Source organism: Oncorhynchus clarkii, unplaced genomic scaffold, assembly GCF_045791955.1.
Source record: "Oncorhynchus clarkii lewisi isolate Uvic-CL-2024 unplaced genomic scaffold, UVic_Ocla_1.0 unplaced_contig_5719_pilon_pilon, whole genome shotgun sequence".
Classification (NCBI taxonomy): Eukaryota; Metazoa; Chordata; class Actinopteri; order Salmoniformes; family Salmonidae; genus Oncorhynchus; species Oncorhynchus clarkii.
This window is the reverse complement of record NW_027258161.1, coordinates 53,058-76,747: the sequence shown is the minus strand read 5'-3', so window position 1 is coordinate 76,747 and position 23,690 is coordinate 53,058. Positions and strand designations below refer to the sequence as shown.

Genomic DNA, 23,690 nt, shown 5'->3' with positions numbered 1-23,690 from the left:
TCTGTGTGTAAATGTGTGTATGCATGCTCATACAAATTGGGCCAGAGAACATGGTGTATTGAAGTCAGCCCACCACGTGGGGAGAGAGCCAAAGCAACAAAGCCTTGTGGATCACACACACACACACAAACACACACACACACACACACACACACCACGAGCCACGGCAACAAGAACTTCCAATTTCCTTCAGTGTCAACTTGGACGAGACACCTCTCATGCGAGATAATGATGGGAGCGAGGGAGAGATGGAGAGAGAGCGAGAGAGAAGGAGAGGGGCAGGTAATGATGTGTTGAGATTATCATATAAATGAGGATTAACCCTCCTGAAGCAAGAGAAAAAAACATGGACACACACACTGAGTGTGACACAGGTGGTGTTATGCGGGAGGAGGGCTTTAAAAGGTGTGATTCTACCATGACAACCATACTTCCTGTAGTCAGGGAACCGTACGTAACGGTGTTATGTTGTAGTTGGCTGAAATCCCTCACTAATATATATTCTCCATATTATACACCACTGTCAGCATAGGAGAGAAATATGGTATAGCCTTGAAAAATCACCCACAGTAGACTGTTCCCTTTCTCCTCCTTCTCCTCCTTCCTCAATCTATGGTCGACCAATGACGACTCACTACACTGTATTCACCACTAATAATGACTCCCGAATAACGACTTTCAACACTGTCAGCATAGCACAATAGTAACAGGAATATGGCATACTGTAGCCTCGAAAAATGACCCCTAGTAAAAATGATGTCACTTTTCTCCTCTGTGTGTGTGTGTGTGTACGTGTCAAGTCTGTTTTGGTTGCTCTGCCAGATCTCTCCAGTGTGCTGGTTTTGAAGGGTAGCTGTCAGCCAGATGAGAAGAGGTAAGAAGCTGCACAGCGCTAACACAGCATGACAAAGACCTGGGCTAGGCTTGTTCCACATTGCATCAGATAGCATTCTGCTCTATACAGCTGGGATGTAAATTACACACACACGCATGAGCAGGTAAGTACGCGACACACACGTACGCACATGCACGAGCGGTATACGCACATGTCTGAAACAGCAGGACAATTTCCATAATGCATTGATGCATTTCAAATAAAGCACTCCCTCCCCCCTCCCCCCTCCACCGCCATATCCCTTCTTTTTTTTTAATTATCATGTGTTTGTTCCTCGTCAGAACAGCTAACATCAAGGAAACAGCCAAAAACCACCTAGTGATCTCTCTCTGTGTCACTCAGGCACCAGGAGAGGCTTGTCAACGAACTCACACACACATTTGGAGAGAAGGGGTGGTGAAATATTTAAGGGAAATGCATTAGGCTTGGTTTTGGAAGTGGCTTAACACCATTACACTACAACTCTCTGAGGACTGGAGGAGAACCAGACAGACATACTGAGAGAGTCATCCCAGTCCTTACTCTCCGTTAACTTTATATTTTTTTCGTCTTACATGTTTATTTAAATTTGGTTGGTTAATAGTATATTAACCTTCACAATTTATCACACAATCAATAATACAGTGTAGAATACACAGTACTTAAATTGGCCAATGTAAGCATTACCTTTAAATGTGTCATCATCTTAATGATGAATCTAGTTTCTTTATGAAGGAGGGCCCAGTGGAGACTAGAGGACTGTCTGGGACTTTATGGTCAGACTGGTCCTTCTAAGTGGGATTCTAAGTAACGCTGAATGTCACTGTCCTCTCCTGTGGCTTGATTAAATGAACTCTCTAACCCACATATAGAGATAGAGAGAAGGAGCGGGATGGGGAGGAGAGGAGGGGGGTAGAGAGGGGGAGTATGTGTGACAAAGAAATTGAGTGCGTGAGAACAAGTGAGAGAGAAAGGAGAAAGAGAGACTACCAGGGTTGAGAATATTGAGTGAAGGGGAAGAATAGAAAGATACCTCGTTTTATTTCTTCAGAGTTCAGTTCCTCTACATTAGACGTTTAGCATGAGAATGATTTCAAGTGATGAGTCATCCATAGACCTAACTGGAACTATGCTCAGTGGATGACATGCTGTGTCTTTCATAACGTTTCTCATGACTTTAGTCTGATGGAAAAAGATCTGAGATAGAGCTGACAAATGAAAAATTGAAGGAAACATGGGAAAGAGGGGGGGTGAATATAGAGAGGGAGGGGTGAATATAGAGAGGGAGGGGTGAATATAGAGAGGGAGGGGTGAATATAGAGAGGGAGGGGTGAATATAGAGAGGGAGGGGTGAATATAGAGAGGGAGGGGTGAATATAGAAAGGGAGGGGTGAATATAGAGAGGGAGGGGTGAATATAGAGAGGGAGGGGTGAAAGAGAGAGGGAGGGGTGAATATAGAGAGGGAGGGGTGAATATAGAGAGGGAGGGGTGAATATAGAGAGGGAGGGGTGAATATAGAGAGGGAGGGGTGAATATAGAGAGGGAGGGGTGAATATAGAGAGGGAGGGGTGAATATAGAGAGGGAGGGGTGAAAGAGAGAAATGGAAAGGAAAAGAAGACAAGTGTGTGTGTTTTCTCTCTCCTCTCTGGTGTTGCTGAGTGACAGGGTAAATCTCTCAGTCACGGTTATGGTCATGTAGTGTGGGCTCAGCCGCTCTCCATCTGGTTTAGATAGTGTGTGTGTGTGTATGTTTATGTGTGTGTGTGTGTGTGTGCTGCTGGCTTTATCCCAAGACCACCATAAATCAAGAGCAGTGCCCTTACTATATCACACAACATAAAGGTTTTTGATAGCATATCATATGGCATTTCTGAGGTGGACAAACATTTTCAGCATGATTGTGTTCAGTTTGGTTTATCCTTAATGACCAGTCTCCAGACTAGACACATCTCTAGACAGCGTTAGCTACATCTTTCAGAATTGAATTGAATCATTCATTTAACCAGGTAAATAAATGAGGAGTAAATTCTGCCTTGCTTCGTTCTGTAATGACCCGACCACGAAGCAGTAAGAGAGAGGGGGGTGAGGGGAGGCTGGGTGTACACGGTTACTATAGCAACACTAAAGAGTCACACAACATACTACTCATGTGAACGTCCAACCCCGTGCTGTAGTTACAATAACAAGTCTTTATTATTCCTTTCTTTATTAGGATCCCCATTAGGTGTAACGAAAATAGCAGCTACTCTTCCTGGGGTCCACACAGAACATGACATAACACAGAACATTAATAGACCAGAACAGTTCAAGGACAGAACATACATACATTTAAAAACAGCACTCATAGTCTACATATCAATGCATACAGACAATATCTAGGTCAAATGGGGGAGTTGTGCTGTGAGGTGTTGCTTTATCTGGTTTTTTAACCAGGTTGGCTGTTCATTTAAGCAATATGAGTTCTTTGCAATAATGGCTCTATATATTACTGTACACTTTCTTGAATTTGTTTCTTGAATTTGGGGACTGTGAAAAGACCCCTGGTGGCATGTCTGGTGGGGTAAGTGTGTGTCAGAGCTGTGTGTAGATTGACTATGCAAACTATTTGGAATTTTCTAAACATGAATGTTTCTTATAAAAAGAAGAAGTGACGTAGTCAGTCTCTCCTCAACTCTTTGCCAAGAGAGACTGGCAGCATAGTATTAATATTAGCCCTCTGATTACAATGAAGAGCAAGACGTGCCTCTCTGTTCTGGGCCAGCTGCAATTTAACTAGGTCTTTCTTTGCAGCACTTGACCATGACTGGACAACAATCAAGATAAGATAAAACTAGAGACTGCAGGACTTGCAGTGTGGTGTCAAAGAAGCAGTGTCTCTTTATTACGGACAGACCTCCCCATCTTTACTACCATTGAATCTAGATGTTTTGACCATGATCGTTTACAATCTAAGGGAACACCAGGTCTAGAATCTACTTTACACTTTGCACTCTGACTTTATGACATTTGACCTACATCCCATCTCTATACATGACCCTTGAACTCACATTATACGAAAACATGCAGATGAAACATCAAATAATCTGGTGTGTGGGCAGTTTCATAAAACGTCATAATCTGTCATATAAAGCGTTTTAATCTACTGTATCATAATCCATTTAATCCAGACATCAGGCTCAGCCAGTAGCAGGCAGGCAGTCAGCCAGTTTAGTCAGTCAGCCGATGGCAGTTAATCAGTCAGTAGTTGACAGTAGTGTTATCAGTCAGACAGTCAGTCAGTCAATCAGTAGCTGACAGTAGTGTTAACAATGAGTCAGTCAGTAGTTGACAGTAGTGTTAACAATGAGTCAGTCAGTAGTTGACAGTAGTGTTAACAGTCAGTCAGTAGTGTTGCCTGTCTTGTGTGATCTGTGAATTCTAGACATCAATAACCCTTGCTGTGTCTTCTGACTCTTTATACCTCATGAGGTCACACTGTAATAAAAATCACATTTGGTAAAACATGATGATGAAGCAGCAAATCTGCTGTGTGGGCAGCAGTTCATAATCCATGATAATCTACTGCATCACATCACCAGGCTACAAACTCTTCCGGTGGCAGCCAGTCAGTCACTCCGACAGTATTTGACAGTAGAGTTGCCAGTCAGTGTGTGGTTGTGTGATTTATAGAGAATCAATGGCCCATGCAGTCTCTGTCTGTCTGTGGGTTCTGGTGATCAGTCAGAGTAACAGAGGAGAAAGCTGTGATAACAACTGATGAGAAAAAAGGCCAAATGGCAGTGTGTGTGTGTGTATGACTAAATCAAAAGTTCTCCCATGTCACCCCGCTCCTCCGCACACTCCACACTGGCTTCCAGTCGAAGCTCGCATCCACTACAAGACCATAGTACTTTCCTACATAGCTGTAAGAGGAACTGCCCCTCCCTACCTTCAGGCTATGCGCAAACCCTACACCCCAACCCGAGTACTCTGTTCTGCCACCTCTGGTCTCTTGGCCCTCCCAACCCTACAAGAGGGCAGCTCCCGCTCAGCCCAGTAAAGCTCTTCTCTGTCCTGGCACCCCAATGGTGGAACCAGCTTCCCCTTGAAGCTAGGAGTCCCCGCCCATCTTCAGAAGCCATCTGAAACCCTACCTCTTCAACAAGTATCTTTGGAAGGTTGACAGAAGCATGATGCTGGTGGCAGGAAGAAGAGGGACCGACTGTTTGATATCTCGACCCATCCTCGGCGCCATGTTGCACTGTGCTTGCTGTCCAGGAGAACACAGACAACACTGTGGAAGCCCGGCTCTTCTGAAGACTCAACTGATCTAGGATCGCCAGAGTTCTAACTATCAATTTTGTGGCTGAACTGACAAAGGAGTGAGTGACTTTTCCCAGGCACTTTTCCCAGTGCTGAGACTGTCAGTCCAGAACCTACCGGTACTACTTCCCATGCTCTGGATGTAGTGTTGATGGCAGCGGCTGCCAAACGCTATGAGGGCACCCACGACTTCCGCAACCTGTGCAAAGAGTGCTGCAGTTCCAGAAGACCATCCTGTCTGCCACGGTCCAGTCTGTCCATCAAGCTCACCCTACCATGCCCACTGCCACAGACCCATAAGACCTATCATATTTGAGATCAAAGTACTGGCCTTTCTCTCCCACCAGGTACGGTGCATGATGACTGTGCTGCTGCTGATAAGTCAGAAGCTGGAGGCTCCAGAGATAGTGGATCAAGTCCTGGATGTGGAGAGGAATCCCAGGAAACCCATGTGGTGGACTTTCCCTTGGTGCTGTTCCGCTGCCATTTTGAGGTGTTGAGCTGGCGCAGGGAGGCTGAGGAGGTGAACCACTCCCTGGCCACGCTGCAGCAACACTGGACCCAGATAGCAGTCAAGACCCAGGTCCCCCCCCCCCTTTACTATAACTGAGATATGCGGTTGTCCCACCTAGCTATTTTAAGATTTAAGTCGCTCTGGATAAGAGCGTCTGCTAAATTACTAAAATGTAAAAACATAAATGTAATGGAAAGTCAATGGAACACGAAGCTAAAATATCACGGTTCAGTTCCATCTGTCTTAGCCTGGAACTCACTGTGATGCTCTCACAGCCTCTCTCTGTTAAACCTGCCTTTGAAAGAGGACAAGATTGAAATCTATTCTCTATTCTGTGAAAAAGAAGATAACCCACTGGGCATACCACATCATTTCAATGTGGAGAATTGGGTCATATTTGGTAAATACGTATCAATAAGATTCCAACCTATTTTCGCCCACTCAAAACGACAGCCAAACGTTTGTTGAATTCCCAATGTGTTATCACTATGCTTTCAACCATCTAAAAGCACAACCAAATTCTAATGGAAAATCAATGTCGGATTTTTTGGTTTAGTTGTCACCTAAATGTGTTATCGCTGCGCTTTCAACCATTTAAAAGCACACTAAAGTTCAAATGGGAAATACAATGTCAGATATTTTGTTTATTTATACAACAACTGAATCTGTTTTTATTTGATGTGTTATCACTGTGCTTGATCTAATAGTATTAATGACCTGGATTGCAGTTAGTTGAGATTGCATTAAAGTACATGGTGCAAGTGATCAATGAAGTAAAGCCTTACATCAGGCTATTGACTGTCTTACAAAAGTAATAGAGAATTCTGTTTGGTTGACAACGCAACCAAATATCAACATTTAATAGAGAAGTGCTGCTTGGATAGTTCCATCTGAGCCACTGGCTTGAGATGGAGATGTGAATCCAACATATAATTTGTTAACTTGTCGACAAGGTAATAGGCTATTTACCATATTGCAAAAGTGATATTGAATTGTGTTTGATTGTCAACGCAAACAAATATCAACTGTTGAAGGAGATCTTCTGCTTGGTTAGCTCCATCTGTGCCACTGAGTCTGGTTTTAATTCCAGTTTGTCTACAAATGAACAATTGATCTGTTGGTGTCACGTCTCCATTTCAACCCAAAATGTATGTTAAGGAATAACGATAAATCAAATCAAATGTTAAATGCACTTTAAATACAGTTTGATTTGATCCTATTCTTTAACTTGAATTTTTGGTTGAGATGGAGATGTGAATCCAACATATTTATGATTAACTTGTAGATTCTATTTGAAATTAACCAGAGCTTGAAACCCTAGGCCAGGGGTGTCAAAGTCAAATGGACGGAGGGCCAAATAAAAAAATCAGCTACAAGACGAGGGCCGGACTGTTCGAATGTTCATTGAAAATTTTTTAAATGACGCATATAGTCTAGTGAACCTAATTGAACCTACTGAAAACCTAACAAATATATTACAATATGATCAGATAAATAAAGCAATATTTTCTTATGGCTCTGTCAGTAATCTTTAATTTTCAACAGACACAAAAGACAAATTTCCTTTATATAAATATCCCCATAACATGAACATTAAATGAAAGAAACCGGTATTCAAGGCACCATCAGTAGACTATATTTTCTATTTTAGCAAAAGTGGGCTAAATTTACTTCAAAGAAAAAACAATAATAGCAATTTTCTATCATCCACTCAACTGAAATATTTTTAAAATATAATTGGATTGAAATACAAAAAAATAAAGTGCAAAAATCTATTAATCAAAAACAACACTTTGTTTAAGGAGAAGTAACATGCAGTGAAAACAAATATTAAATTTTAACTTTTAAACTTGAACTGAGTAAAAACTCTAAATATGTGATTGCACAGTAATGTTCACTTGTTTGAGGTTGAGGGTGATACTTGGTGGTGTCCCATCTTTTCCACAAGTTCATCAATGTTCGGGGTAAGGCTCTGAGCTGAAGAAATCCTCAGAATTGAGTGGAGGTGTTCAGCAGTAAGTCGACTTCTGTGTGATGTTTTGTTCAGGTTCATCAAAGAAAACAGTTGTTCACACAGGTATGTGCTGCCAAACATAGACAACGTTTGAGCAGCCTGGATGCGCAGCTGGGGCATTGTGCCGGGGAGGAAACGGGCGAACTCCGCAGCACCCACTGCCGCATATTTTGCCCTCAGTGCATCATTGCATTGGAGGTCAATCAACTCCATTTGGAGGTTTGGTGGTGAGCTTTCCACGTCAACAGCAAATGGGTTACCGAGCAGTTCCAACCTGCTTTTTTGTGCTTCAAAGTCAGCAAATCGGCGTCGAAAGTCAGCGGCAAGCATACCTATTTTATCAGCCAACTGTGTGCTCGGGAACGCACTGGTAGAGAGCTTCTCTTTCATGGTCTGGCAGCTGGGAAAGTGGCTCAAATTTTCTTTCCGCATCTGCGTCTCCCACAGAGTCAGTTTGGTTTTAAATGCCTTCACTATACTGTACATATCAGAGATGACACGATCCCGACCCTGCAGCTGCAAGTTTATTGCATTCAGATGACTCGTAATGTCACACAGAAAAGCCATTTCACACAGAAACATTTCGTCTCGGAGTTGTGTTGTGTCTTTCCCTTTGCTGTCCAAGAACAGACAAATCTCCTCACGAAGCTCGAAACATCTTTGAAGCACCTTTCCCTGGCTTAGCCATCGCACCTCTGTGTGATAAGGCAAATCACCATGCTCCGTTTCTAACTCCGTCAGAAATGCCTTGAACTGGCGGTGATTCAAACCTTTGGCTCTGATAAAGTTAACTGTGCGCGTGATGATGCTCATTACATGCTCCATTTTCAAGGCTTTACCGCACAACGCTTCCTGGTGTATGATACAATGATAAGCTGTCAGCTCACCTGTCGCGTTTTCCTCTTGCATCTTTTCCCGTATCTTCGCCACCAGTCCGCTCCTGTGTCCACACATCGCAGGTGCTCCGTCGGTTGTCAAACCCACGAGTTTTTCCCAAGGCAGCTCCATCTCATTTACACATCTTGACACCTCTTCATACAAATCATGCCCCGTAGTTGTGCCATGCATAGGACGTAAAGCCAAAAACTCCTCTGTCACGCTTAGGTTGGAGTCCACTCCGCGGATGAAAATTGACAACTGGGCAATGTCAGAAATGTCGGTGCTCTCATCCACAGCCAAGGAATATGCAATAAAATCTTTTCCCTTTTTCACAAGCTGCTCTTTTAGATTGATGGACAACTGGTCTACTCTCTCGGCAATGGTGTTTCTGCTCAGACTCACATTTAAAAAGAGTTGCCTTTTTTCTGGGCAAACTTCGTCACAAACTTTAATCATGCAGTTTTTGATGAAATCCCCCTCCGTAAATGGCCGGGCTGATTTAGCGATCTCTTCTGCCAAAATAAAACTGGCCTTGACAGTTGCGTCCGCGTGTGTGTCCGCGTGTTTCGTTTCATAATGTCGTCTCAGATTATACTCTTTCAGTACCGCCACACTTTCTCCACACAGAAGACACACAGGTTTTCCAGCTACCTTCGTGAACATATACTCCGACTCCCACCTTGTTTGAAACCCCCGGTTCTCAGTATCCACCTTCCGTTTTGCCATTTTTGATGGGTATCTGAAAGTTAATTTTACTGTGATGCTGACGACTGCTGTGCCAATAAATATTGAAATGAAGCAGCCTACTGCTCGGTGCGTCACCTTTGCATTGTGGGAAATGTAGTATTGGTGCGTGTAAAAGATCTGCGGGCTGCCGGCTTGCTGCGGGCCGGTTCTAATAATAAATCAAGATCATCCCAGGGGCCGTAAAAAACCTTCTTGCGGGCCGGATGTGGCCCGCGGGCCTTGACTCTGACATATGTGCCCTAGGCCTTTATGTATTGCCTATTTTTAGTTGAATCCTGGGCTGAATTTATAGAATAGCTGTTGATGACTTCCCAAATGTTATATAGGCCTAAATAGCATCATTGATGCTATATGATTGATACGTATGATAAGTACGGTTACATTACATTTGCTCTGTTGAACCTACCCTTTGGAATCACTTTGACAGCAAGTGAATCTTTTAAAACCGATTAAGGATCGGACCCTTTTTTTCAATTTTCGCCTAAAATGACATGCCCAAATCTAACTGCCTTTAGCTCAGAACCTGAAGCAAGGATATGCATATTCCTGATGCCATTTGAAAGGAAACACTTTGAAGTTTGTGGAAATGTGAAATTAATGTTGGAGAATATAACACATTAGATCTGGTAAAAGATAATGCAATGTACTTTTTTGTACCGTCATCTTTGAAATGCAAGAGAAAGGCCATAATGTATTATTCCAGCCCAGACACAATTAAGATTTTGGTCACTAGATGGCAGCAGTGTATGTGCAAACTTTTAGATTGATCCAATGAACCATTGTATTTCTGTTCAAACTGTTGTATCAAGACTGCCCAAATGTGCCTAATTGGTTTATTAATAACTTTTCAAGTTCATAACTGTGCACTCTCTTCAAACAATAGCATGGAATTATTTCACTGTAATAGCTACTGTAAATTGGACGGTGCAGTTAGATTAACAATAATTGAAGCTTTCTGCCAATATCAGATATGTCTACATCCTGGGAAATGTTCTTGTTACTTACAACCTCATGCTAATCGCATTAGCATACGTTAGCTCAACCGTCCCGGGGGGGACCCACCAATCTTGTAGAAGTTAGGTGGAGATTTCACAACAATAACTCTCACGATATCAGATTGGTCGTAGTCAGTGACAAATATCAAAAATAAGCTGGGCTTCGTTAAAACCCTGGATGTGAGACCAAAGGGATAGCTGCAGATCAATCAACTCTCCAGTAAGAGTTGCTGTCCAGCCTATTGCATTCTTGTTTTTTAACGCTACAGCATACAATGACATTCTAGACGATTCTGTGCTTCCAACTATGTGCCAACAGTTTGGGGAAGGCCCTTTCCTGTTTCAGCAAGACAATGCCCCCGTGCACAAAGCGAGGTCCATACAGAAATGGTTTGTTGAGATTGGTGTGGAAGAACTTGACTGGCCTCTACAGAGCCCTGACCTCAACCCATCAAATACCTTTATGATGAATTGAAAGGCCGACTGCGAGCCAGGCCTAATCGCCTGACCTCACTAATGCTCTTTTGACTGAATGGAAGCAAGTCCCCACAGCAATGTTCCAACATCTAGTGGAAAGCCTTCCCAGAGTAGTGGAGGCTGTTATAGCAGCAAAGGGGGACAAACTCCATATTAATGCCCATGATTTTGGAATGAGATGTTTGACGAGTAGGTGTCCACATGCTTTTGGTTATGTAGTGTACAAATTCAACATAGATTGTCTGTAATTTTTGAAATTTTGTGGGAAACAGTTGAGGGAAAATGTACCCACAAAACAACGTAGTTGATTACTTTTTTCAAATCCAATGTATTTTCCTCGTAGATTCCAAATCACAATACGTTGACAAATTACATTTCAAAAACATTGCGAGAAACAGAGAGGGGGACTGACAGAACAAGAAGAAGAGTAAGCAAGAGACATAAAAGGGGAGGAAAGAACCATAAAGAGAGTAAGGGGGAGGATGACATGTAGAGGGAATGATAGCTAGTTGTTCTTTCCTACTGTACCCAATCTGGCGGCTGTCAACAGGTCAAAGGTCAAATCAGTGGTAATGACTCGTGTGAAGAGCGATTATCCCCCGTGCAGGCCCCTCACTGGCACACTGCCATTAGTCTCACATACGAGTCCACACACAGACACGCACACACACGCACAAACGGATGCACACACACGCACAAACGGACACACACACACACACAGGATACCAACTGAGCGTATTGTGCTCTTTGTGTGGGGAACGGTGAATAAAGTAGAGAGAACAAGACATGGAGTAAAAGAGAAAGTGAAAGGTGAGAGTGCACCACTTCTCCTCTTCTCACATCATTTCATTTCTGTCAATTGCAGAGCAGACAGTATTTTATTTACTCCCCAATCATAGGAAGATACTGACATTGACACTTCTGATGTAAACACACACACACCGACCCACCCACCCACACAATCCTTGGATGACAAACCAGCTTGTGTTTAGGTTCACTATGTTTTATGGTCTGGTTAATTGCTTTCTAAATAACTGCTCAACATGACTATATGACTTTAGTTCCTATAACAAGGCCATGTCCACAGAGACAACACACAGAGGACAGCTACCATTACGTCAAGACAAACAGTGTGTGTGTGTGTGTGTGTGTGTGTGTGTGTGTGTGTGTGTGTGTGTGTGTGTGTGTGTGTGTGTGTGTGATTTCCATATATACTGTACTGTATGGGCAGCATGGTGATCAGTAGTTTCAGTAGTCCTACATCTTATGTAACCACATACTGTGTGTCTCAGGGAGGGTGGGATATGAAAAAACACATGTGAAATAGGACAAATATAAGCACCCACCAAATTATTATAATAATTATTATATTGATGATTATTATCATTACTATAATGAGAATTATTATTAGTAAAGGGACTGCTAGTCCAGTATATCATAGTAGACTGTTCTAAAGACTATGTGCAGTAATTCCCAACCCATCTATACGGGTATATCATCATGGTGGACAGTGTGTGTGTGTGTGTGTGTGTGTGTGTTTGTGCGTGTGCCTCTGTATGTTTGTGTGCGTACGTGTCTATACAGTAAGCATGAGTGTGTGCTGATGTAACGTAAACGTTAGTGTCGTCTTCTGCATGCTGAGTCACAGGGCAGACAGGACACCATGCAGACCTTTCTGATCGTTAGAATATTGATCGACCCGAGGCAATTTCCTGTCAGGTGACCTTTCCATGACACTCCGGGTTTCTTAATGTTTACCGCTGTCTGATGCGAAGCAGTGAAATCAGAGGTCACAGTCAAGCCACAATATGAAGTGTGTGTGTCAGTCAATCACTATTGTCTATTGACTTTCTCTGACACTTCCTCTGTATTTCTTAAAGGGGGACTGCAACATTTACAGCTGTCTGGAGTCAAGAAACTGAGTCAGGGAAAGGGAGGGAGGAAGGAGGGTGTAGACAAACTGAGTCAGAGAAAGGGAGGGAGGGAAGCTGAGTGAAGGAAAAGCGAGGCCAGGCGGGAGGGAGAAGAAAGATAAGAAGAAATGTCAAAAAACCTTCCCATCTAGACCAATTTAGTGAGAAACATTGTATAGTTCTTTGAGGGCCTACGCCTGCTCACAGCAGGGTGTTCTTTCACATCCACTGATAAAAGGGAAGGAAGACAATGACTGTGTCCCAAATGGCAACCTATTCCCTATACAGTGCACTACTTTTGACCACGACCCATAGGATCTGGTCAAAAGTAGTGCACTATGTAGATAATAGGATGCCTTTTGGGATGAACACATGTTGTCCCCTTTACACTATAAAACGAGGATGCCGACAGAGAAAGAGAAACGTTTGGCCCTGCTAGATAGCTACAGTCAGACCTGGGTTCAAATACTATTTAAAATCAGGTAAAATACTTTGACTGTTTGCCTGCCTGGAGTGCCAGATGGACAGGGTTTAAAGTATTGGGACTATTCAATCAAGCACAGATTATTTAAAATAGTATTTGAACCCAGGTCTGGTAGCTACATCATCTAGGATGATGTCTGTCTATCTAGCTATTTCTCTGTCTGTTTGTCTGTCTAGCTACAGTAGCTAGCATGGCGACAAGACATGACAACTCTGGCCTGTAGGTCTGTCTGTCTGTCTATTTAAGATGACGGGGCCTGGAGCTGTCAGAGAGAGAGAGTAGCCTTCCAGGGGAGTTCTAGTTAGGAAACAGTGAGTCTGACTACAACACATCTGGAGCCCAGGCTGTTAAACCAAAATATACTGACTGAGCTAGCCACGACAGCAGCTAGCAAAATGCTACCGCTAGCACACTTTAACAGCAATAGGATAGTCCACAACAGGGCTATTAGGTCCATATGTCACAGGTCTTTAAGCTCATACAATGAGCTAGCGACAATGCTAACAAAATGTTAATGCAAATGTTCCTCCACAGATGTAGAAAGGCCTATAGATTTTTTCTCAAAGAGGAAAGGACTATCATGACCCTTTATAAAGGTGATATGCCTCTTTAAGACACTATTTTTGTTGTGTTATTGTTATGCTTTTGAAACAATGGGTGGGCAACTGCACTCGATTATCCTCTTTAATTCAAAATGATGTCAGTCACAGGCGCGTAGGTGCAAAACAAACAGAATAATGAAAAGGCTCTGTTATGCCTTGTGGTCATACTGTAGGCCTGAGGCAGTCGGTTACCCCGTTTGAACTCTCCTATCATGATTTATGACAAAGTTATGTAGGCTATTCTTGAGGTGTCAAAGCATGCCTTCAAGGCAGCCAGAGTGACACAGCAGAATCAGAAGCGAATTGAGGCACTGAAATATCTATTGACTGAACTGAGGTAAATGTTTTCCCCCTTTTCCCCCCTTTTCCGTCCTATTATTATTGATGACAAGGTTAGACTTTTTTAGGGGTAAAAAATTAAATGTGTCTTCGAGGTAGAGTGACACAGCAATCATCAGAAGCTTGGAGGGACAGTGCTGTCTTGTGTACTGTGTATTGACTGAAAGCTACATTGGGCTGAGACTGGGAGGTGGTGCATTGAATCAGCTATAGCTTTTGTTAACAGACCCTTATGCAGGCAGGGGGTTGCATCCCAAATGGCACCCTATTCCCTATAGTGCACCACTTTTGACTAGGGCCCATTCGGGAATAGGGTGGCATTTGAGACCCACACAGGGACACAGGGCAAATGACCTGGAACTATTACCTCGTTAAAATATAATTGTCTACGTTCCAAATGTCACCCTATTCCCTATGTATTGCACTATTTTTGGCCAGGGCCCATAGGGAATAGGGTGCTGTTTGGGACACAGAGGCAGACAGTGTCATACACACCGAGTCTGAAGGACATTTAATATCATTATTGATGATGCGTATGGTTAAGTGGTTGTCAAATCCTCCACTACGGAAAACTATGTTCTTTGAATAATACATTTATGTAAAATTCTGTACTGCTGGATATTAACACTAATACTTTTCTTATTATGACAATGATTGAATTATAATGTTTAGCCTTGGAACATGGACTCCTTTCCATCAACAAGCCACATACGCTACAGTCAGTTGTTTAAGGAACAAAAATAGGACAGCACTACGGAGAATATACTTAAATGAACATATTTTTATTGCCGCGTGCATACGAGGCAACAGCAATCAATATCACCACAATTCGACAAGTATTCAGCACCTGATCTAAGTTTATATAAGGTGGAGTGGAGCACGTTGTTGATCTTTACAGTCAGTTGTTTACCATGTCAATGTTGTGAAATACAGATGGATAAGAAGATTATTACTCAGCTATCATGATGAGAGACCAAGTAATTACCAGTACACTGAGTCACTAACGGTTTTGGGGGGAGCTAGTGTGTGCACCTGCTATCCAAAAACATCCAAAGTGATGTACTCCCTGTGCTCTGTTTTGACTACTGCCCACCTGCTAGTACAGAAGTAGGATATTAATTTGAGCCGGTTGCTACAGCAGGAAAATAATCCTGCAGCAACAAGAAAGGTGAATTATTACGTGGATTATAATTAATGGTTGATACATTTTTCGTGAGGGGGAATCAAGTCTGTTAAACAAGTTAAACATTTCCTGCATTGCAGGAAAGTTCTCCAGCAACAGGGTGATCAAATTAAGATCCTACATCTGTAGCAGTCAGATTCCAATAGCGCACAGAGAGAACTACACCAATCTGCTTTCACGTTAGCTAGTCTGCATAGTTTAACACAGAGGAGAGAAGGCTCAGTGCATAGCCACAACATCAATAGCATTGATTGACTGGGGGCGTAGGGTTAACAACATGGTGGCACACAACTGATATGACTACAATGTAAATCTGGACTTCAACCACGTTGCAATGTAAATCTATAGAACACACACCTGATGAGGGGTTACATTCAGACACACTCTTTCTCTTGTTCCCTCATTCCTCTATACTAGCTTTCAGATGACATTCTATGAGGAAGACAGAAAAGAGAGAGAGCGAGAAGGAGAGACCGAGAGAGAGAATTAATTTTGAGTACAGCTAACAAGAAAAGAAAAAAGAGTGGAAGAAAAAGTAAAGATGAAAGAAAAGAGAGAGTCTCTTTAGAGTGCTGAGTTAACCCCAGTGGGCTGCTGTTAAATGTAGGCCCAGACTGTACCTCAGGCTCTGCCTTTCATTTTACACCCCACTCCGTCTTCCCCTCTCCTGTTCTACACTCCTCCTCCGCTTCCTTCTATCTATCCTTACGGGCACAAAGCATCTTCCTTCTCTAATTGAGACTGCCTGAGAGAGTCGGCCAAGAACGAGCGGCTTGCAAACACACACACACACACACATGCAGGCAGACAGTGACACACACTCACACACAAGCACGCACACACATACTGTACATAAACACTGATATACCCTGATAAGAACATAAGACACACTACCACCCACGTTATGCTACTAGCTACACACACAAACATGCATTGCATGACAAGTAAGTACAACAAATCTCTGACCTACTACATGGAGTGTAATTTAATGAAGATCAAGCCATCATCATAAGATCAGAGAACCATGTTTCCTCCTGGAGATAGATTCATACAAAGAGATTACAGAGATAGAGCTGTAGAAGAAACCTTGAGGCGGGGTGCTGGAGGTATTATCACACACATACAAACACACACACACACACAGAGATGCGCACACACACACACACACACACACACACACACACACACACACACACACACACACACACACACACACACACACACACACACACACACACACACACACACACAGAGAGATGCACACACAAAGAGATGCACATACACACAGAGATGCACACCCACACACACACACAGAAAGAGAGAGAGATGTACACACACAGAGAGAGAGAGAGAGAGAGAGAGAGAGAGATGTACACAAACACAGAGATGCACACACAGAGATGGAGACACACACACACACACACTGCTGCCATCGGACAAAGGGATTTATACTAATCCTCCTATGAGCAGATGAGATGAAGTCGGAAATAAAACGCTACAGGACAACTGGGATTGTGGCAGATAGAGAGAGAGGGAATGATGGGAGGGAGGGAATACAAAATAGTGGTAGAGATGGGGAAGGCGCTCTAACCCAGACACCACAGTATATATAGCACAGCATTGACCCTCCCCTACAGAAGCATCTTACCCAGACACCACAGTATATATACCCTCCCCTACAGAAGCCTCTAACCCAGACACCACAGTATATATAGCACAGCATTGACCCTCCCCTACAGAAGCATCTAACCCAGACACCACAGTATATATACCCTCCCCATACAGAAGCCTCTAACCCAGACACCACAGTATATATACCCTCCCCTACAGAAGCCTCTAGCCCAGACACCACAGTATATATACCCTCCCCTACAGAAGCCTCTAGCCCAGACACCACGGTATATATACCCTCCCCTACAGAAGCCTCTAACCCAGACACCACAGTATATATACCCTCCCCTACAGAAGCATCTAACCCAGACACCACAGTATATATACCCTCCCCTACAGAAGCCTCTAACCCAGACACCACGGTATATATACCCTCCCCTAAAGAAGCCTCTAACCCAGACACCACAGTATATATACCCTCCCCTACAGAAGCCTCTAACCCAGACACCACAGTATATATACCCTCCCCTACAGAAGCCTCTAACCCAGACACCACAGTATATATAGCACAGCATTGACCCTCCCCTACAGAAGCATCTAACCCAGACACCACAGTATATATACCCTCCCCTACAGAAGCCTCTAACCCAGACACCACAGTATATATAGCACAGCATTGACCCTCCCCTACAGAAGCCTCTAACCCAGACACCACAGTATATATACCCTCCCCTACAGACGCCTCTAACCCAGACACCACAGTATATATAGCACAGCATTGACCCTCCCCTACAGAAGCCTCTAACCCAGACACCACAGTATATATACCCTCCCCTACAGAAGCCTCTAACCCAGACACCACGGTATATATACCCTCCCCTACAGAAGCCTCTAACCCAGACACCACAGTATATATACCCTCCCCTACAGAAGCCTCTAACCCAGACACCACGGTATATATACCCTCCCCTACAGAAGCCTCTAACCCAGACACCACAGTATTTATACCCTCCCCTACAGAAGCCTCTAACCCAGACACCACAGTATTTATACCCTCCCCTACAGAAGCCTCTAACCCAGACACCACGGTATATATACCCTCCCCTACAGAAGCCTCTAACCCAGACACCACAGTATATATACCCTCCCCTACAGAAGCCTCTAACCCAGACACCACAGTATATATACCCTCCCCTACAGAAGCCTCTAACCCAGACACCACAGTATATATACCCTCCCCTACAGAAGCCTCTAACCCAGACACCACGGTATATATACCCTCCCCTACAGAAGCCTCTAACCCAGACACCACAGTATATATACCCTCCCCTACAGAAGCCTCTAACCCAGACACCACAGTATATATACCCTCCCCTACAGAAGCCTCTAACCCAGACACCACAGTATATATACCCTCCCCTACAGAAGCCTCTAACCCAGACACCACGGTATATATACCCTCCCCTACAGAAGCCTCTAACCCAGACACCACGGTATATATACCCTCCCCTACAGAAGCCTCTAACCCAGACACCACGGTATATATACCCTCCCCTACAGAAGCCTCTAACCCAGACACCACAGTATATATACCCTCCCCTACAGAAGCCTCTAACCCAGACACCACGGTATATATACCCTCCCCTACAGAAGCCTCTAACCCAGACACCACAGTATATATACCCTCCCCTACAGAAGCCTCTAACCCAGACACCACAGTATATATACCCTCCCCTACAGACGCCTCTAACCCAGACACCACAGTATATATAGCACAGCATTGACCCTCCCCTACAGAAGCCTCTAACCCAGACACCACAGTATATATACCCTCCCCTACAGAAGCCTCTAACCCAGACACCACGGTATATATACCCTCCCCTACAGAAGCCTCTAACCCAGACACCACGGTATATATACCCTCCCCTACAGAAGCCTCTAGCCCAGACACCACGGTATATATACCCTCCCCTACAGAAGCCTCTAACCCAGACACCACGGTATATATACCCTCCCCTACAGAAGCCTCTAACCCAGACACCACGGTATATATACCCTCCCCTACAGAAGCCTCTAACCCAGACACCACGGTATATATACCCTCCCCTACAGAAGCCTCTAACCCAGACACCACGGTATATATACCCTCCCCTATAGAAGCCTCTAACCCAGACACCACGGTATATATGCCCTCCCCTACAGAAGCCTCTAACCCAGACACCACAGTATATATACCCTCCCCTACAGAAGCCTCTAACCCAGACACCACGGTATATATACCCTCCCCTACAGAAGCCTCTAACCCAGACACCACAGTATATATAGCACAGCATTGACCCTCCCCTACAGAAGCATCTTACCCAGACACCACAGTATATATACCCTCCCCTACAGAAGCCTCTAGCCCAGACACCACAGTATATATAGCACAGCATTGACCCTCCCCTACAGAAGCCTCTAACCCAGACACCACAGTATATATAGCACAGCATTGACCCTCCCCTACAGAAGCATCTTACCCAGACACCACAGTATATATACCCTCCCCTACAGAAGCCTCTAACCCAGACACCACAGTATATATACCCTCCCCTACAGAAGCCTCTAGCCCAGACACCACAGTATATATAGCACAGCATTGACCCTCCCCTACAGAAGCCTCTAACCCAGACACCACAGTATATATACCCTCCCCTACAGAAGCCTCTAACCCAGACACCACGGTATATATACCCTCCCCTACAGAAGCCTCTAACCCAGACACCACAGTATATATACCCTCCCCTACAGAAGCCTCTAACCCAGACACAACGGTATATACACCCTCCCCTACAGAAGCCTCTAACCCAGACACCACGGTATATATGCCCTCCCCTACAGAAGCCTCTAACCCAGACACCACAGTATATATACCCTCCCCTACAGAAGCCTCTAACCCAGACACCACGGTATATATACCCTCCCCTACAGAAGCCTCTAACCCAGACACCACGGTATATATACCCTCCCCTACAGAAGCCTCTAACCCAGACACCACGGTATTTATAGCACAGCTGACCAAACACAAACCTCCAGAGTCCTGTGTATGACCGCCTGTTTGTGTGTGTAACATGTCTATCAATCATCTACAACAGTGATTCCCAACCCTGGTCCTCCAGTTCCCCAACAGTACACATTTGTATTGTAAGCCTGGACAATCACACCTGATTTAACTTGTCAACTAATCATCAAACCCTCAATGAGTTGAATGAGGCGTGTCTGTCCAGGGCTATAACTAACCTGGAGGACCAGGGTTGGGAAACACTGACCTACAACATCCCAAATACATGTGCATCACCAACATGCTCACAAACAGAGGTTCATTACATAAAATGGAACAGAGAAAATCATGCACATGTGCGAGCACACTTAGGGTTAAGTGCTCAAGGGCACATCAACAGATTACTCACCTAGTCGACTCGGGATTCGAACCGGCGACCTTTCAGTTACTAGCCCAACGCCCTAAACCGCTAGGCTACCTGCCGCCTTATGCCTCATTATACTTGTGAGGACTTTTTGGGGACCAACATTTGATTCCCATTCAAAATCCTATCTTCCCTAACCTCTAACCCTAAGCCTAACCTTAAACCTAACACCTAATCATAATTCTAACCGTAACCCTAAACCTAACCCCTAAGCCTAAAATAGCCTTTTTAAAAATGAGCACTGGCAAAATGTCCTCCCTTCTATGAATTTTAGTTGCTTTACTATTCTTGTGAGGACTTCTGGTGCTCACAAGTATAGTAAAACGTGTACACACACACACACACACACACACACACACACCAGTGCCAATACGAGACTGAGGGACAACTGTGACACAGCATGAGAGCTGGCCGGAGGTTGACAACCATCAAAACAACAACACCTTTCTTAAACCTCCACCTAATGCTATGACAAGACATACAGAGGGGGAGATGAAACCAGGTCCACGGTGAGAGAGAGAGAAATAGAGAGAGAGAGATTCAGAGAGCTTTGCGGTTAATGTTATCACTACACAGAGAGACAGGGGGTGACACTAGAAAACAACTGAGAGAAGACAGACCGATAAGCAATGAGATAAAAGGAGAGAGAAAGAGGGATGACACCAGGTCTACAGTAGAAGGGAAAAAACAGAGAAGCTCTGCCATTACCTTTTCGTGCGTCGAAACATGTTGCTACAGGATGCGCTGTGAGGCTCTGCTTTGGCAAACCCACAGGAGACTAGCTGAGCCACACAGACAGACAGACAGACACACAAGCAGCTAGGCAGTCAAGAGGCTGAATACACACTCCACAGCACCAGCATGGCAGCCTGACGGGGAGTGTGTGTGTGTCAGAGAGAGGGAAAGAGAGAGGGTGGAGAGGAAATGTCAGCAGAGCTACAGACAGCGAAAGAGAGCGAGAGAGCGAGAGAGCGATGGAGAGAACGAGAGAGGGAGAGCGAGGCAGAGAGGAGGAGAGAAAAAGAGGGAGGGAACAGACTGCCTCGCTTCCCTCTCGGACAGAGGGAGGATTCCGGGGCTGCTCTCAAGGGCAGGAAGTGTAGAGCGATGGAGAGAGAGGGGGGGTATAGAGAGTAATAACAGCAGGGATGTGTGTGAGTGTGAAAGCTATCTGAGGGAGGAGAGCAGAGAGCAGTGGACTGTGGACTAATGTAAATGACAAGACAGAGGAAGAGAGAGAGGGGGAGAGAGAGCAAGAGAGAGGGAGGGGGGGATCAGGTGACAGCTTGGTGTGTGTGTGTGTGTGTGTGTGTGTGTGTGTGTGTGTGTGTGTGTGTGTGTGTGTGTGTGTGTGTGTGTGTGTGTGTGTGTGTGTGTGTGTGTGTGTGTGTGAGAGAGAGAGAGAGAGAGAGAGAGAGATGACAGCAGCACGGGTGGTGCAGCTACCAAAACAGAGACTGGTACTTATTGGAGAGCTTGAAACAGCAATTGCAGTAGGAATCGGATGACAACAGCAATAGGATATGTCATATTGTACCCCACCCCTCTCCTCTCCTACCCCTCTCTTTTATTCCCCTACCTCCCTCTCCTCTCATCTCTTGCTCTCTCTCCTTCCTCCCTCCCTCTCTCCAACAAACAACCACCTGCCATTTCATAAAATCCTTCCTTTTCTCCAACAAATGTATGATGTTCTGTGACATCATACATTTGCACTAGATATTGCAGAAAGGAAGATTTAGAGGGCAACAACACCACACACAATGCCAAGGGAAAACATCATCATTAGGACACACACTGCCAAGGGAAAACGTCATCATGAGGACACACACTGCCAAGGAAGAACGCCATTATGAGGACACACACTGCCAAGGAAGAACGTCATCATGAGGAGACACACACAAGTGCACAGGCACATGCACACACACACACACACACACACACACACACACACTCGACAAAATAATTAAACAAATCTGTCAGTCCAATTGCAATACTACACACACAAACACACACAGTCAAGGGAGAACGTCATCATGGAGCGCTGAGATAGGAACAGAGAGCACAAAATGATTCAACAAATCTTATCCACATAGCAAATGAGATGATACTAAATGCTGACCAGGACTGACAGTTGCACAGCAATGCTGATGGGACTAATTCAATAATAGATGTCCCTCTAATGTAGACTAGGGCTGCATCCCAAACGGCACACTATGGGCCCTGGTCAAGTAGCACACTATATAGGGAATAGGGTGCCATTTGGGACGCAGCCTAGTAGGGAGTCTGAGCCGAGAGGTAAAGGCTGTGGCTGAAATATACAAGAGGGGGAGATAGCACTCAAGCATATCAGTGAAGGGAGGTTAATACGGTTGCAGAATTCAGGTAACTTTCCAAAAATCCCCAGGTTTTCCAGATATCCCAGAATCAGGAAGGAATAAGAGGGTAATCCGAAACCTCAAACCAGGATTTATGGACACTAATGATGATTAATGTACAAGTATGTGTGTATCTGTACTGCTTTGCTGACATGGTAGTTTGGGGAAACACAGTAAGCAGAGATACAGAAAGACAGAGGGAGGAGTCTGATCTCACAGAGAGAGAGAGAGAGAGAGAGAGAGAGAGAGAGAGACACTGGGAAAGCGACACAGGAGTTCCTAGCTTCACCCATGTTCAGTGTCCTGTTGTGACATCTGCTGCCCTGAGGTAAAGGTCAGAGGTCATGGACAACACCCACCAGGAAGTGACCTGACATGGTGGGGAGGGTCACCGATCACCATGATGATAAAAAACATATTGTGAGTCACCGGTCCTTAGACAAACTTCAATTTGCTTACCGCCCCAATAGATCCACAGACGATACAATCGCCATCACTCTGCACACTGCCCTATCCCATCTGGACAAGAGGAATACCTATGTAAGAATGCTGTTTATTGACTATAGCTCAGCATTCAACACCATAGTACCCTCCAAGCTCATTATTAAGCTCGAGGCCCTGGGTCTGAACCTCGCCCTGTGCAACTGGGTCCTGGACTTCCTGACAAGCCGCCCCCAGGTGGTGAAGGTAGGAAACATCACCTCCACTCCGTTGATCCTCAACACTGGGGCCCCACAAGGGTGCGTGCCAAGCACCCTCCTGTACTCCCTGTTCACCCATGACTGCGTGGTCAAGCACACCTCCAACTCAATCATCAAGTTTGCAGACAACACAAAAGTAGTAGGCTTGATTACCAACAATGACGAGACAGCCTACAGGGAGGAGGTGAGGGCTCTGGGAGTGTGGTGCCTGGAA

At 44.6% G+C, this 23,690-nt stretch overlaps 1 protein-coding gene and 1 pseudogene across 1 annotated transcript in view; one reads left to right on the top strand and one right to left on the bottom strand.

Moving 5' to 3' along the window:
• LOC139395882 (microtubule-associated serine/threonine-protein kinase 1-like) overlaps nt 1-21,322 on the bottom strand; it is a 48,025-nt gene extending 26,703 nt beyond the window's left edge. The window contains exon 1 of the mRNA XM_071143197.1: nt 21,109-21,322. Coding sequence (XP_070999298.1) covers nt 21,109-21,128 — 20 coding nt within the window. The 5' untranslated portion in view covers nt 21,129-21,322. The remainder of the gene's footprint in view (nt 1-21,108) is intronic.
• LOC139395885 (tRNA pseudouridine(38/39) synthase-like) lies at nt 4,427-5,788 on the top strand (annotated as a pseudogene).
• Nucleotides 21,323-23,690: the final 2,368 nt, after the last annotated feature.